Source organism: Podarcis liolepis (assembly GCF_965112155.1).
Source record: "Podarcis liolepis genome assembly, chromosome: 1".
NCBI lineage: Eukaryota > Metazoa > Chordata > Lepidosauria > Squamata > Lacertidae > Podarcis > Podarcis liolepis.
Genome location: NC_139554.1, coordinates 5,917,710 through 5,934,106, shown reverse-complemented (window position 1 = coordinate 5,934,106; position 16,397 = coordinate 5,917,710). Strand labels below are relative to the sequence as shown.

The following is a 16,397-nucleotide window of genomic DNA, read 5'->3' as shown; positions in this document are numbered from 1 at the left end:
TTATTATTATTTATTTGGTGAGGGGCAAGCGACCCCCCCAACCAAGGACCTGATTTTTTTATTTTTATTTGTGGAGAGGGGCAAGCAACCCCCTGAACAAGGGCTTATTATTATTATTATTTGTGGAGAGAGGGGTAAGCGACACCCCCCCCCCAAACAAGGACCTGATATAATTTATATTATTATTATTATTATTTTGCAGAGAGGGGCAAGCGACCCCCCCCCCAAACAAGGACCTGTTATTGTTATTATTTGTGGAGAGAGGGGCAAGCGACACCCCCCCCAAACAAGGACCTGAAATAATTTATATTATTATTATTATTTTGCAGAGAGGGGCAAGCGACCCCCCCAAACAAGGACTTGCTATTATTATTATTAATTTGGTGAGGGGCAAGCGACCCCCCCATACAAGGACCTGCTATTATTATTATGGTGAGGTGCAAGCAACCCCCCCCCCAAAACAAGGACCTGCTATTATTATTTTGTTGTTACCCCACCTTTTCCCCAGACAGGGACTCAAGGCGGCTTACAGATAAAGAAAAGAGCAGCTACCCCCACTTCCCCCTCTATTTCTGAACTCCTGCCATTGACATATGTGTTGCTGTTTTTCTTTCTTGCCTGCCTAGAAGTGGGCTGCCACCTGCCTCTATTTCTTGATGTCTCCCCGCTGCTCCTTTTCCCTTTTTTTGTGCTCCAGCAAAAAAAGGGGGTGGGGGGGGAGAAGAGAAGAGATGACTGCTGTCTCTCTGACTTCTTTTCTCTCTCTCTCCATTCTTCACCTCTCCAAGTAGCAAACTTTGTGGGGAAATAAGGTCATATCCCTCCCTCCCTTTTCAAACAAAACATTATGAGGCGACATTGGGTGCAAGTTGTTTCGGATTAACTGGGATCCCGGGAATTTGGTGCCCTCAGAGAGAGTAAGCAGGTGCCTGGCAGCTCCTTGAGTGAAGAGTCACCTGTATGGCTGATACCTTTACAAAAGGTGTGCTTCTAAGCAGTGTAATCCAAAGTATTTGCACTACCCATGTCATTGCTTCTTGTCTTCTTTGTGAAAGAAACCCTCCTAATGTTGTGATGATGGTGATGATGATGATGATTTATCGCCTTGCATGTATGTCCCACTGTGGTTTTTGCATTTACAGGACTATACGCTTTCACTGCAGGTCACTGAATCTGGAATTGCACTGCTTTTACCTCTACCTCAAATCACTGGCACCGATTAGGAAACCGCCCATTTGGAGATTTCGTCGAGGGGCTGCTGACGGAAGAAAACGTAAGCATAACAAGACAAAGAAAGGAAAGGAGTCTAATAATAGCCAAGCCTTCATAACATACGGAATAAGTTATTGACTTTTTCCTATCCTAAAGAATTGTGTCTGTGGCAAAATGATGAAAAAGGACTAATACAGTTGTCCATAGTATAGTAACTGAGATTCTTTATAATGATATTGCAGTCTGTAGGCATTACTGTATATGTTACCGAGATGAGTGCCGCAACCCTAGAGTCATCCGCGACTGGGCCTAATGGTCAGGGGTCCCTTTACCTTTACCTACTACTATTGCCTCTCCTCTTCCCCATTCACACACCCCCAGCCTAAAATTAGGTAGTAAGCTTCTACAGGTAATCTTTTGGCTGTGTTACACTGTAAAATTTCATGCAGGTTAATGACGTTATATTAAAAAATAAAAATAGTTTGAATGTAATTGTAGATTTGGTGATTTTTGAACTCAAAAACCTGTTAATCACTTGTAATTGTTTTGCTTGAAGCCCTTTTTAACTTTGTAACCTAGATAAAGAATATGCCTTTGTCACAAAAGCCAATGAGATACGGCCACACAGAAGGTCACACAGATGTTTGCTTTGATGACATTGGGAGGTAAGTGACTGAGGGCCCAGTTGCATGTGATTAATGTACACACACACAATGTATGTATATGTTGGGGATGGGTAACCTGTGGCCCTCTGGATGACTCACAACATCACTAGCCATATATAAAAAAATATAAAAATTGTCTAGTAGCACCTTAGAGACCAACTAAGTTTGTTTTTGGTATGAGCTTTCGTGTGCAGTCCCATGGACTGCAAGAAGATCAAACCTATCCATTCTTAAGGAAATCAGCCCTGAGTGCTCACTGGAAGGACAGATCCTGAAGCTGAGGCGCCAGTACTTTGGCCACCTCATGAGAAGAGAAGACTCCCTGGAAAAGCCTCTGATGTTGGGAAAGATGGAGGGCACAAGGAGAAGGGGATGACAAGAGGACGAGACGGTAGGACAGTGTTCTTGAAGCTACCAGCATGAGTTTGACCAAACTGTGGGAGGCAGTGGAAGACAGGAGTGCCTGGCGTGCTCTGGTCCATGGGGTCATGAAGAGTTGGACACGACTAAACAACAAGAAGGTGCTACTAGACATTTTTTTATTTTTATATATATTTCTACTGCATCAGACCAACATGGCTACCTACCTGAATCTAGAACATCACTAGCCATTGGCAATGCTGGCCAAGGCTGGTGGGGTTTGGAGTCCTGCAACATCTGAAGGATTGTGGGTCCCCCATTCCTGGCATAGATGGCGGGAAGCGATTGTTATTGCTTCCCACAGTGTTTGTTTCATGTGAAGAACAAATAAATGACTTCATAATTCTTAAGACCCAAAGATTTTTGTTTATGCTATGGGTCAAAGTGATGCTGTGCCTTTATTGCCTACCCCATTTGAATGACTGCTGCTGAATTACAAGGGAACTCCAGCATTGTGTGGAACTGAATACTCCATTGACAACTAGGAGTAGTACAGTCATTCACAGATGGATTTGCATGATCTCAGTGCAAACAGATTCTACATTCATCTTTTCTGCCAGGTGGCACAGTAGTGAAGAGCAACAGAGGAATGAGGACAAACTGTCAGATGCACTTAGCCAGGGTGCTGTCCTTTTTTAGAGTGATGCAGTTTGAACTCTGCAAAAATGGATTTCATTGGTGCCAAATTTATAAGAACTGCCCTCCTGGATCAGGCTCATGGCTCGTTTAGTTCATCATCCTGTTCTCAGAGTGACTGACCAGATGACTGTAGGAAATCCGTAAGCAGGACCCGAGCACAACAGCAGTTTCCCCTTTGTAGTTTCCAGCAGCTGTTATTTAGAAGCATACTGCCTCAGACTATGGAGGCAGCACATACCCATTGTGGCAAGTAACCACTGATAGTTAAATTCATGAGGGAGGAAGCAATTTGCCTACTATGCACCATTCGTTTAAACCACATGGCTTCAGCTAAAGAATCCCGGGGACTGCAGTTTGTTGGGAATTGTAGTTCTGTGAGGGTTTCCCAGGATTCTTTGGGGGAAGTCATGTGGTTTAATTGTATGGTCTTGCTGCCCAAGGTTGGGTTTTTGGCATGTATTCAAGAGATTGCCTCTTTCCTTATGCCTTGTTTTATCACCATAATCTATAAGGTTGAGATGTGAAGTAGTCACCTGAAATTTAGTAGGACACCTCATCTCAGCAAAGCTAGCACCTTCTTACTGTGATCAATTTACAGTCGTACTTTGGATCCCGAACGCCTTGCGAGTTGAATGTTTTGGCTCCCAAACGCCGCAAACCAGGAAGTGAGTGCTCTAGTGTGCGAGCGTCCTTTGGAACCCAAACGTCCCGACTCGGCTTCCACGGCTTCTGATTGGCTGCAGGAGCTTCCTGCAGCCAATTAGAAGCCACGCCTTGGTTTCCGAACATTTTGGAAGTCGAACGGGCTTCCAGAATGGATTCCGTTTGACTTCCGGGGTACCACTGTAGATTGTTTCTGAGGAATGAAAGTGTTTGCAGAGAAACTTCCACCACTGTTTTACCTTAGTGAAAACTGTGAAGAATTTTGATACAGTTTCGTACATGTTTGTGTAAGATTGATCTTGTTTCTTTGAATAGCTGTATTGTAACATGCGGCAGTGATGGAGATGTCAGGATTTGGGAAAGCTTGGATGACAATGACCCCAAGTCAATTAACGTGGGAGAAAAGGCCTACTCGTTTGCTCTCAAGGTACTGAAGTTATGAACTATACAGCGGGAACTTAGAGATATTCTGGTTCTTCCAGTATGTGTGCAGGGCTCCTTTGTAAAAGTGGTGTCATCAGATAGGCCTTGTGCATTAGGCAATACCTGCAATGAGGTCATTTTCACAGCTGTGCTTTATACTGATAGGAAGTCAGCAACATTTGAGCAACCTGTTGCTTCTGCTATGCAGTCTATTATGTCAGGATTGAATATAGTCACTGACTTGATTACCTGTGACATGAGAATTATGACTAGGCACAAAAGCTTTTGTAAATTGGAACAGCTGGTTCTCTTCATTCACCCAGGCTGTCTGTGCTACAAATTGTTTGTGTGAACTCGTTAGACAAGTAAAAACTTCTGGTGTAGCAACTTTCTTTTCAGTGTTGTGCAGAGTGTTCAAAACTGCTAACTTGATCGAAAGAGGTAACACTTATCATTTGTATCGTCTTCTGCATGGATAGGAAAACTAAGGCCCAGGGGCCAGATCCGGCCCAATCGCCTTCTCAATCCGGCCCACGGATTTTTACATGAGTAGAATGTATGCTTTTATTTAAAATGCATCTCTGGGTTATTTGTGGGGCATAGGAATTAGTTCATTCCCCCCCCCCCAAAAAAATATAGTCCTACCCCCACACAAGGTCTGAGGGACAGTGGACCGGCCCCCTGCTGAAAAGCTTTGCTGACCCCTCGTCTTCTATTTTAACATTAGCAGACAGTAGATGTATTTAGAGTTGGGCGGAATGTTTCTTGAAACAAAATAATTATTTTATGTTTCTTGTTTTGATGGAAAAATAGAAAAAGGTGAGTAAAACATTAGCAATACAAATCCATATGTTTGGCATCAGCAACTCCTTTCTGAAACAATATTTGCACTACATTTTATTTTGCTAATTTAAGTTGGGCTCTTGTTTCAGAGTTTAACAAGACTTTCTTCATTGCAGTATTATCATTTTGTTAAATTTGATACTCAGACTGCAGTTTTTAATAACAGTATTTTATTCGTGAAACCTTGCCCAAGTCTGCCCTCTTGTGAATACAGCAAGTTAAAGCAACTCAACTGATACTTATAATTGAGATTATTATTACAGTGGTGCCCCGCAAGACGAATGCCTCGCAAGACGGAAAATTCACTAGACGAAAGAGTTTTCCGTTTTGGAGGTGCTTCGCAAAACAAATCTCCTATGGGCTTGCTTCGCAAGACGAAAATGTTTTGCGAGTTCCTGGCGGTTTTTCCCCCTCCCCCCCTTTTTCTAAGCCGCTTATCCGCTAAGCCGCTAAAAGCCGCTAATAGCACTAATCCGCTAATCCGTCAATGGGCTTGCTTCGCAAGACGAAAAAAACCGCTAGACGAAGAGACTCACAGAACGGATTCTTTTCATCTTGCGAGGCACCACTGTATAAGCCTCAAACGAGACTGCTATTATAAGAAAATCACCCCCTAAATTTTTCAAATCTTTATTTTTTATTAAAGGTTGCTTTTGCTGTGCTTGTTAATTTACCTGGCTATTTATAACACCGTCAGCATTAAAGTTATTGTGCTGTTATGTGTTTGCTGTGACAGTTTTACCATTTCCCTCTTACCATTTTGGCCCTGGGACTCATATTTGCTGCCCCCAACCTCATGTCGTTACTGAATTTGTGCTTCAGTGGCTAATCTGCTACAGCATCCAATTATAGTACGTAACTAGACCAGGCATAGGCAAACTTGGCCCTCCAGATGTTTTGGGACTACAGTTCCCATCATCCCTGACCACTGGTCCTGTTAGCTAGGGATGATGGGAGTTGTAGTCCCAAAACATCTGGAGGGCCAAGTTTGGGGATGCCTGTACTAGACTGTTGCTTGCTATTCTTACGTGGAAAGTATTTTGAAGAGGTAATTTTACAATGGTTGTTAATTTTAAAATTGTGCATATATATATATGGATTTCCCTAGAAACAGATTTAACTGTAATTTGTAATCCATGCAAGGACATTCCCAAGCCCATATTTGCCAAGGGAACATAAATGGGGGAGGAGGAATGGCCTCTCCCCAGTCTCTACCCTGGCCAGTCTTTGAGCCCAGCTGAGTAATAAGTATATTTGCCCTGAAGTGTATTGACAACTTTATGAGTACTGAAAAGGGGATATCATCAATTTGTCCCTTGGCACGGGGACATTCCCCGGGGAACTGAAGGAGGCAGTGGTGCGCCCGTTCTTTAAAAAAACATCATTAGATCCTTTAGATCTATCCAATTACCGCCCGGTTTCGAATCTTCCGTTCCTGGGTAGGGTGATTGAGAGAGCGGTTGGTGAACAGCTTGGTGGGTTTCTGGATGAAACATCGGCTCTGGATCCATTCCAATCCAGCTTCCGCTCTGGTCATGGGACCGAGACGGCTCTGGTCGCCCTAACAGATGATCTCCGTAGGCAGCTGGATCGAGGCGGGTCGGGGCTGCTGATTCCTTTAGACCTGTCAGCAGCCTTCAACATGGTTGATCACGAACTCCTGGACCACCGCCTTGCTGACATGGGGATCCAGGGCACTGTCCTTCAGTGGCTGCGCTCGTTTCTCTCTGGTTGGGGACAGAGGGTGGCGCTTGGGGGGGGGGAACTGTCGTCGTGCCACTCCTTGATGCGTGGAGTGCCGCAGGGTGTGATACTCTCCCCGATGCTTTTCAACATCTTTATGTGCCCCCTCGTCCAGCTTGTCCGGAGTTTTGGGTTGGTCTGCCATCAGTATGCTGATGACACCCAACTCTATCTGTTGATGGATGGCCATCCTGACTCGGCCCCAGACACACTGATCAGATGTTTGGAAGCTGTGGCTGGATGGTTACGTGGGAGCCGGTTGAAGTGGATTGAACTGCTCCTGGAGTCAGTAGATGTTTATTTAAATCACCTAACCCTCCCATTGCTTTATTTGTAGAATGGAAGATTGATTACGGCAGTCTCTAACAATACTGTCCAGATCCATACATTCCCAGAGGGTGCTCCAGATGGTATCCTGACACGCTTCACAATGAATGCAAACCATGTAGTTTTCAGTGCTGATGGGAGCAAAGTAGCTGCTGGATCCAGGTAACTTGACTCTGAAGTAGAAGGAAAAGACACACAAACGGCTTTCCCTATGACTTTTGAATACCAGCAACCTTGGATAGAAGACATTGTTTTAATATTCTGTTCATGTATGATAGGAAAAAAGTTTGCATGCTCTGCTGATTGTATTTAATGTTGGGATTGTTGCAGGAACATTGTATATTCTCTCTACATATAAGTGGCATTCCCTTGAGAAAAACACACCAGCTTTGCTCATAGGAAGCTGTCTACATTCTTGCACTGATCTGGTGGAGAAGTGAGTCTGGCTGTACCTAATTTAATGCAGGCTGCAAAAGAGTATGCACGATATAAGTTATCACTTTACTGAGTTTCTGAAGGTTAGCTTAAAGCACTCCAGCCGACTTTTACTGCCATTTTTCTACCTCTTGCTCTTGTTATAAGCATTTGCAGGTGATATTTGTGGAGGTGGTTCTCAAGAGTCCTTAATTGTCATTTTAAATTAGATCAATTTGTTGTAATTGCCTTGAGGGGCTCATGGCAGGAAGACAATTTGTCAGAGTTAGTAGTTCATTATGATCAACAGTTTTAATATGCATTATGAAAATGGTTTTTATGTCTATAATGTTTGATAACACAAATGAATCTCTGAATTGCAGAGATTGAACAGAGGTTAACTTTTTCTGTGGTAGAGTAATTGTGTGCCCACACTTGCGTAGAAACATGCAGTGCCTTTTAAAAAGTACATCTGCACTGTAATTGTAATTGAGTCATTTCTAAATGGAAGAAATACAGCTTCATTTATTCCAATAAAAGTTAGATTTTCAATTTTTCATTATATAGCACAACTCCTAATAGTAGTATTATGCTTATCCCTAGTGACTTCCTGGTGAAGATTGTGGAAGTAACTGACAGCAGCCAGCAAAAGACCTTTCGAGGACATGACGCACCTGTTTTAAGTGTGTCATTCGATCCAAAGAACACTTTTCTGGTAACAACTTTTCCAGTGGACTTTCTCTTCTCTTGTCTCTTAAAAGTGGAGCACACATTTTAATTAAGGTGTTTTTTGTAAAACCTCCTTAATGAAATAAATTAATAATTTAAAAATTCAAAACTAAAATTACTTTGTGAAGTATATAGAGCACAGAATAACCTGCAAAGCTATATAACTATGACTTTCAGGATTCTTTGGGGAGAGACACGACAGTCAGTTGTTAATAAAAAGTTTGTAGTGTTCATTATCCCTTTTTAAAAATGAGATTTTGTCATGGCTTTGTAAATACTCAACCATTTCTTTTTAAGAGTGCCTTCAAACAAAATATTTCTCATATATATATATATATATATATATATATATATATATATATATGCTTTCGTAGATTTTCACGGGTACAGGAATGCAGGTTTTGGTGTCTTCGGGTGTCTTCCCGTGTAAGAGTTGGGGTGTCTAGGCGACGTTTCGACGAGGTCTCACTCGTCATCTTCAGGCTGGTGCTTTCGGCTTCTTGTTACTGGAACAGAGCAGGATCTCAGTGTTTGAGTTCCTATAAATACTGTTGAGGGGGTGTGGTGTATAGCCTCCGACGTTCTGGGCAGAGAGGAAGTTCCCAGGTTAGTGTGACTTTTCTTCTTTTGTTCCTTAATTACTTGAGGGATATCTTGAGTGATTTCTTGAGTGATATTCTGAGTACCACTTAGGAGGGTCATTAAGTGTGGATTAGTTGCTAAAGCTTTCGTGTCTTGACCTCTTGAGCTTGTGAAGAGTTTTTCTGAGAAGATGGCTGTACTGCACTTAGTTGTGCTCTGGCTTGGCTTCGTGTATAGGGGCGAGCTGTGGTTTTGTGCCCTGTGCCAGCCAGATCTGTGTAGGGATTGCAGGGGGGTGCAGCATCCGGAGGTGCCACTATGGTTTGGCTACTGGATGGTGTCTGTAATTTATCTGTGGAGAGGGTCTGGGTTTGGGTCTGGTGTGGTTGATTGGTGATGGCGTTCTGTGTGCCTCTGGTTCTGGTGTCGGTTTTTGTGGGGAGGGCTAATTTCCAGATGTCTGGCAGGCGGGACGTGTCGTCACGCTTGTTCATGTTGTGAGGGTGTTTCTCTATCTCGATGGCTTCCATGATTATTCTCTTGTGGTGATGTTCCATGTTAAAGAGCAATTTGGAATCTGCAAAATTAATTTCGTGTCCTGTTTCTTTCATGTGTTGGAAAAGAGAGGAAGTTTTTTCTTCTTTTTTGACGGCATTCTTGTGTTCTGCGATACGTGCATTTATTCGTCTGTTTGTTTGTCCAATGTACGTGGCTGGGCAGACTTTGCAGGGTATTTCATAGACCCCTTGGTTTTCCAACTGGATTTTATCTTTGGGGTTTCTGAGGATATTGGCTATTTTTTGGTTGGTGCAAAAGGCTGTTTTGATATTGTGTTTATGGAGGATTTTGCTAATTTTATCTGTAGTGCCCTTGATATAAGGAAGGAGGGCCATGCCATTGTTTTCTTCTGTGTCTTGGTTTTTGGGGGGTGTTTCTTTTTGGATTAGCTTCGTAACCCTGTTTTGCTGGTATCCATTGGCGATTAACACATTTGAGAGATTCTGTAACTCAGTTGTCAAGTGGTCTTTGTCAGCCAGGCGTTTGGTTCTGGAGATGAGAGTCTTGGCTACGGAGTTTATTTGTGCAGGGTGGTGGTGTGATTGTGCATGTAAGTAGCGGTTGGTGTGTGTTTTTTTCCGGTAGATAGTGTGTCCTAGGGAGCCATCAGGTTTTTTGTAGATTAGGACGTCAAGGAAGGGAAGTTGGTTGTTGGCTTCTATTTCCATAGTGAATTGTATTTTGGGGTGTAGGCTGTTGAGATGTGTGAGGAAGCCACACGGGAAAGAAAAACTAGATAGCTTCCTCACACATCTCAACAGCCTACACCCCAAAATACAATTCACTATGGAAATAGAAGCCAACAACCAACTTCCCTTCCTTGACGTCCTAATCTACAAAAAACCTGATGGCTCCCTAGGACACACTATCTACCGGAAAAAAACACACACCAACCGCTACTTACATGCACAATCACACCACCACCCTGCACAAATAAACTCCGTAGCCAAGACTCTCATCTCCAGAACCAAACGCCTGGCTGACAAAGACCACTTGACAACTGAGTTACAGAATCTCTCAAATGTGTTAATCGCCAATGGATACCAGCAAAACAGGGTTACGAAGCTAATCCAAAAAGAAACACCCCCCAAAAACCAAGACACAGAAGAAAACAATGGCATGGCCCTCCTTCCTTATATCAAGGGCACTACAGATAAAATTAGCAAAATCCTCCATAAACACAATATCAAAACAGCCTTTTGCACCAACCAAAAAATAGCCAATATCCTCAGAAACCCCAAAGATAAAATCCAGTTGGAAAACCAAGGGGTCTATGAAATACCCTGCAAAGTCTGCCCAGCCACGTACATTGGACAAACAAACAGACGAATAAATGCACGTATCGCAGAACACAAGAATGCCGTCAAAAAAGAAGAAAAAACTTCCTCTCTTTTCCAACACATGAAAGAAACAGGACACGAAATTAATTTTGCAGATTCCAAATTGCTCTTTAACATGGAACATCACCACAAGAGAATAATCATGGAAGCCATCGAGATAGAGAAACACCCTCACAACATGAACAAGCGTGACGACACGTCCCGCCTGCCAGACATCTGGAAATTAGCCCTCCCCACAAAAACCGACACCAGAACCAGAGGCACACAGAACGCCATCACCAATCAACCACACCAGACCCAAACCCAGACCCTCTCCACAGATAAATTACAGACACCATCCAGTAGCCAAACCATAGTGGCACCTCCGGATGCTGCACCCCCCTGCAATCCCTACACAGATCTGGCTGGCACAGGGCACAAAACCACAGCTCGCCCCTATACACGAAGCCAAGCCAGAGCACAACTAAGTGCAGTACAGCCATCTTCTCAGAAAAACTCTTCACAAGCTCAAGAGGTCAAGACACGAAAGCTTTAGCAACTAATCCACACTTAATGACCCTCCTAAGTGGTACTCAGAATATCACTCAAGAAATCACTCAAGATATCCCTCAAGTAATTAAGGAACAAAAGAAGAAAAGTCACACTAACCTGGGAACTTCCTCTCTGCCCAGAACGTCGGAGGCTATACACCACACCCCCTCAACAGTATTTATAGGAACTCAAACACTGAGATCCTGCTCTGTTCCAGTAACAAGAAGCCGAAAGCACCAGCCTGAAGATGACGAGTGAGACCTCGTCGAAACGTCGCCTAGACACCCCAACTCTTACACGGGAAGACACCCGAAGACACCAAAACCTGCATATATATATATATATATATATATATATATATATATGAATGATGTGGCACTGGCGAAGTGACTTTATGAAATTGTAACTATGCTAAAAAGTAGAAAAGATAATATGAAAATCAAATTCAGGCTTGATTTTTTCAACTATTCTTTCCAACACTTGATAGGAAAACATCAAGGCCACCTTAAAGGCTAATGCATTTGAAGACCAGTATGTCCATGAACATTTGATTGCATAATATGTTTATGGTACTGTTTGCTGCTGTTTTCAATGTAAACCTTAATGCAGTAGTACTTTGCTGGTTAGTCAGAGGCTAATGACTCTCTAAAAATGTTTCCTTGCACAGGCATCGGCAAGCTGTGACGGGTCGGTCAGAGTATGGAAAATTTCAGAGCAGGTAAAATGCCACTTCTTGGAGTTAAACTTGGAATTTTACCACAAGAGATGCTTAAGTAGGTTTTTAAAATTTTATTTTCTCTCATGTCTGCATTGACCTCATACCAACTCCCATTGTCTGTATTCAGATATTAACGTTTTCGTGCTCTTAGAAAAACCGCCCCCTTCTGTGTTTAGTGCAAGAGGGCCCATGCCTTCTGGAAGAGAGTGTTTCTTTACAGGAAAAATGGTCACAGGGAACCAGGAACATATACTGTGAAGGCAGCAGGTTCATAGAGTACATATTTACCAAATCATTCAAATTTATGGCTTGTCCTACATACCATTTTCCGCACCAGCCCTGTTCAGACATTTTAAAGAAACATTCCAGTTAAGGGATGGAAGTGTCTCCATTTCACTTCTCGAAGTTCCTAATGATCTCAAATTTTGAGTATCAGTATGTAGAGATACTTAACTGGCATAGTTGAAGACCTTTTTTTTGATTCTCCCAGGCTGTGGATCCACAGTGGCTATCTGTCCTTCCTTGAGTGGGGACTTAAATTGCACCCCTCTTCATCTAAAACTCATCACATTTAAATAAAAAATAAAATAAATGTCCAGTAGCACCTTAGAGACCAGCTAAGGATCTGAAGAAGTGTGCATGCACATGAAAGCTTATACCCAAAACAAACTTAGTTGGTCTCTAAGGTGCTACTGGACATTTATTTTATTTTTATTTATTTCGACTGCGTCACACCAACACAGCTATCTACCTGAATCTCATATTTAGAAAGAGCTCATCTCAAGATGGATAACCACTATTAACTTATTTTGCTTCCAGAGTTGTGAGACAAACTTGCCATTGCTGCAGAAGTGTAATGATGTGGTGAATGCAAAAACAATATGTAGACACGCGTGGCAACCCAAAACAGGAAAGGTAACAAGCTGTCTTTATGTGTTTTAATCCGTGTGTGTGTGCGCGCGCGCAAATTTGGAAAAGCAATGGGTAGGGAAATGTTTTAGAATTTCTTCTTTTCAAATTGTTGTTCCTCTGAAAATCCACCTGCCCTGATGCCACTGTGAAGTTGAGTGTTTAGAAATCCAACATGTGGAACAATGGCAGAGCCCTGTTCAGGATTAAGGATGGCGAATGTTGGTGAAGGTGCTGCTGTCGTAATCATAAATGCTGTGTCTTCTAAGTAATGCAGATGCAGAGAGTGGGCAACATATGAAATGGCACAAGAACCTCTTCCCATACAATAGATGATCACGATTACAGTGGTGCCCCGCAAGACGAATGCCTCGCAAGACGGAAAACTCGCTAGACGAAAGAGTTTTCTGTTTTGGAGGTGCTTCGCAAAATGAATCTCCTATGGGCTTGCTTCGCAAGACGAAAATGTCTTGCGGGTTCCTGCGGTTTTTCCCCCCTTCCCCCCTTTTTCTAAGCCGCTTATCCGCTAAGCCGCTAATAGCTGCTAATCCGTCAATGGGCTTGCTTCGCAAGACGAAAAAACCGCTAGATGAAGAGACTCACAGAACGGATTCTTTTCGTCTTGCGAGGCACCACTGTAATTACATTTATTGGTTGCTCTTTTCACAAAGCAAAAAGGGCAACCAAAAGTAACTTATAACTCTTGCTAATCTTTTGCTCAGAAAAATCTTTGGCCACCTCTGTATCTTCAAATTTGGGAGGAAGGGTGGCTACTTGTCATGTTTGCCAGAGGGCAGTGCCACGCTTCTCATGGCAAACAGCATTGTGGAAGACTGGTACTCGGTATAGCTGCTGTAGTATGCATGTGCTTGGCTGATTTCAGACATTCGTTGGATCAATCTCCATTGCTCCTGAGGGTTTGCAGTCTTAGCCATGAGAGCTGTCCTGCTTTTTCTGACTCAGATTGTTGCCACAGGCTGGTCTCTCAGCTTTGTTGGAACAGGACGGAACCCATACAATGCATTCTGTGTTCTGTGTACAATGCTCTGTGTCTAGTGAGTTCCTTCCAAAATGAACGATGCATCAGTGCTTGCTTATCAAACATCATATTGTTTTTAACGGTGTTCTTTTATTGTTTTACTCTGCCTTGATATTTTACGACACTGTGGCTTAAAAATACTTTTATAACTAAAGCCACAAAACGAACTCATTTTACAACTGAGATTTGCTGGGAAACCTAGTCAGATGGGCGGGGTATAAATAATAAAACTATTATTATTAAAAACAAAACATTTCCCCCTCTGAATAGTTGCTTGCTGTTCCAGTAGAGAAAGTGGTTAAACTATACAGACGAGAAACCTGGGATCATCAACTAGATCTGTTGGATAAGTCCGTCACACAGGTTGGTATCCGCCAGGTGCTTGCTATTCATTCTGTACATATTGTAAGAAGAGGGCTTTCCTGACACATGAAGGAAGTGCTGGCTATCCATTGTTAAACTGATCGCTCCCGGATGGCTATGATATGCTTTTCTAACTGAGCAGTCTACCTGCAGGGAATCCTGTATCTCCTTACCTGGGAGAGCAAGTCTCATTGAATTCAGTGAAACTTACTTCTGTGCAGACCTGTATAATGTTGTGCTGCAAACATCCTTGGGATATAGCAGTTCCTTTTGGAAATCTGATACAGTATTAGTGGTTGAACCTCTTGCTGAAAGGAGTCTACTTGCTCTCAATATCCTGTGCATATGTATAAACAGTTCATTGCAAAGGTACTGTTCAGTTTCAAGTGCACTCAGGCATTGACTCTTAACCAAAGGAAACGAGGCCCAATAGTCCTTCCTACAGATAGATGCATCATTGTTTAGGTAAGCACAGAGTGCAGAGCAGAACAATGGAATGTGTTGGTGCTGACCTTTAAAGCCCTAAACGGCCTCGGCTCAGTATACCTGATGGAGCATCTCCACCTCCATCGTTCTGTCCGGACACTGAGGTCCAGCGCCGAGGGCCTTCTGGCGGTTCCCTCGCTGCAAGAAGCCAAGTTACAGGGAACCAGGCAGAGGGCCTTCTCGGTAGTGGCACCCGCCGTGTGGAACACCCTCCCATCAGATGTCAAAGAGAAAAATAACTACCAAACTTTTAGAAGACATCTAAAGGCAGCCCTGTTTAGGGAAGCTTTTAATGTTTAATAGGTTATTGTATTTTAGTGTTTTGTTGGAAGCCGCCCAGAGTGACTGGGGAAACCCAGCCAGATGGGCAGGGTATAAATAATAAATTATTATTATTATTACTGTGGGATATTCATTTTCTTTCCAAATGTTAGAATTGTAAAATAGAACCTGACATTTCAAAGGCCTGGGCAGTGGCTGTGGCAACTGGAAATAGTTTCTCAACTTTCATATTTATATAAGATACAGGGTGGTTTTTTCCCTTAAATACAAGGCTCCTCATCCCTCGCAAGGATGATAAATGTAAAGTTGAAACGAGTGCCCAGTATCTTCATACATCTGTTTTGTCTTTCAGTTTGCTTAGAAAATCCCAATATAGATGCTTTCTTTTCCCACAAAGAATTAATAATCAGTACAGTTGCTTGGTGCCCAAAATGAAAGTGAGATTGTTCAACGTGTTCTGCAGTTAATGACACATCTTTATTTTTTCCTTTGTCTACCCCCACCCCCTACCAGCCCTTCAATGTTGTAGCCTGGTCTCCGTGTGGACAGTATCTGGCAGCAGGAAGTGTTGGTGGCTGGATAGTCATTTGGAATGTGGAGACCCAGGAGTGCTTGGAGAGGTGCCTGTAGTTTTCATAATGTGTCTTGTAAAGATGAGCTTCCACAAAGTGGAACAATTATTAGGAGATCAATTGGGAGCCACAGGTCTATAAAATGAACATTTGGCCCTCTTAATAGCCTAGGACCCTCGTACCTACGGGACCGCCTCTCCCGGTATGCCCCACGGAGAGCCTCAAGGTCCATAGATAGCAACACCCTAGTAGTACCTGGCCCTAAGGAAGTTAGATTAGCTTCAACCAGAGCCAGGGCCTTTTCAACACTGGCTCCGGCCTGGTGGAACGCTCTTTCTCATGAGACCAGGGCCCTGCAGGATCTGATTTCTTTCCGCAGGGCCTGTAAGACAGAGTTGTTCTTCCTGGCCTTTGGCTTGGAGCCAATTTGATTCCCTCCCCTTCTTTCTTTTTTCTTTTCCCTTTTCTCCTGTGATGAGGCTGCATTTTAATATTTCAATGTTTCAATATTTTAATTGTTGTATTTTAATCTTGTTTTTAAGTTGTATTCATTCAACTTGTTTTTATTATTGCTTGTTAGCTGCCCTGAGCCCAGCCTTGGCTGGGGAGGGCAGGGTATAAATAAAAATTATTATTATTATTATTATTTTGCTTACCTTTGGTTTAATCTAGAGGTGAAGCAGCTTATGACAGGACAGATGCCTGCCTTGTTTTCGTTGGGCCATCTCTGTCCATTCCATGCAACCATAACTGTTAGTCTCTTTGTACTGCAGTGCTCAGTGGTGTGGATTTTCTGGAAAATTTTGAACTGGGATTGCTTTTGGGAGAAAAAATCCTATGTAAATTAGGGCAACTTGCATTGGGTGAAAAATCCCGATGCCCTAGAGCAGGAATGTGGAATTTCAGGCCCATGGACCTAAGACATTCCTCTGTATATAT

The 16,397-nt window shown here is 42.9% G+C and overlaps 1 protein-coding gene across 4 annotated transcripts in view; it reads left to right on the top strand.

The window, feature by feature from the left end:
- The window catches only part of WDHD1 (WD repeat and HMG-box DNA binding protein 1), a 36,010-nt gene that overhangs the window by 439 nt on the left and 19,174 nt on the right, over nt 1–16,397 (top strand). For 2 of the 4 annotated variants that reach the window (XM_083514478.1, XM_083514476.1), the window contains exons 2-10: nt 1,164–1,273; nt 1,792–1,877; nt 3,915–4,026; nt 6,946–7,097; nt 7,953–8,064; nt 11,757–11,807; nt 12,627–12,722; nt 14,026–14,118; nt 15,400–15,506. In XM_083514478.1, the coding sequence (XP_083370604.1) occupies nt 1,801–1,877; nt 3,915–4,026; nt 6,946–7,097; nt 7,953–8,064; nt 11,757–11,807; nt 12,627–12,722; nt 14,026–14,118; nt 15,400–15,506 (800 nt within the window). In that variant the 5' untranslated portion in view covers nt 1,164–1,273; nt 1,792–1,800. Of the gene's footprint in view, nt 1–1,142; nt 1,274–1,791; nt 1,878–3,914; nt 4,027–6,945; nt 7,098–7,952; nt 8,065–11,756; nt 11,808–12,626; nt 12,723–14,025; nt 14,119–15,399; nt 15,507–16,397 lie in introns of all 4 variants that reach the window. The other 2 variants (XM_083514479.1, XM_083514477.1) reach the window with 1 other exon arrangement.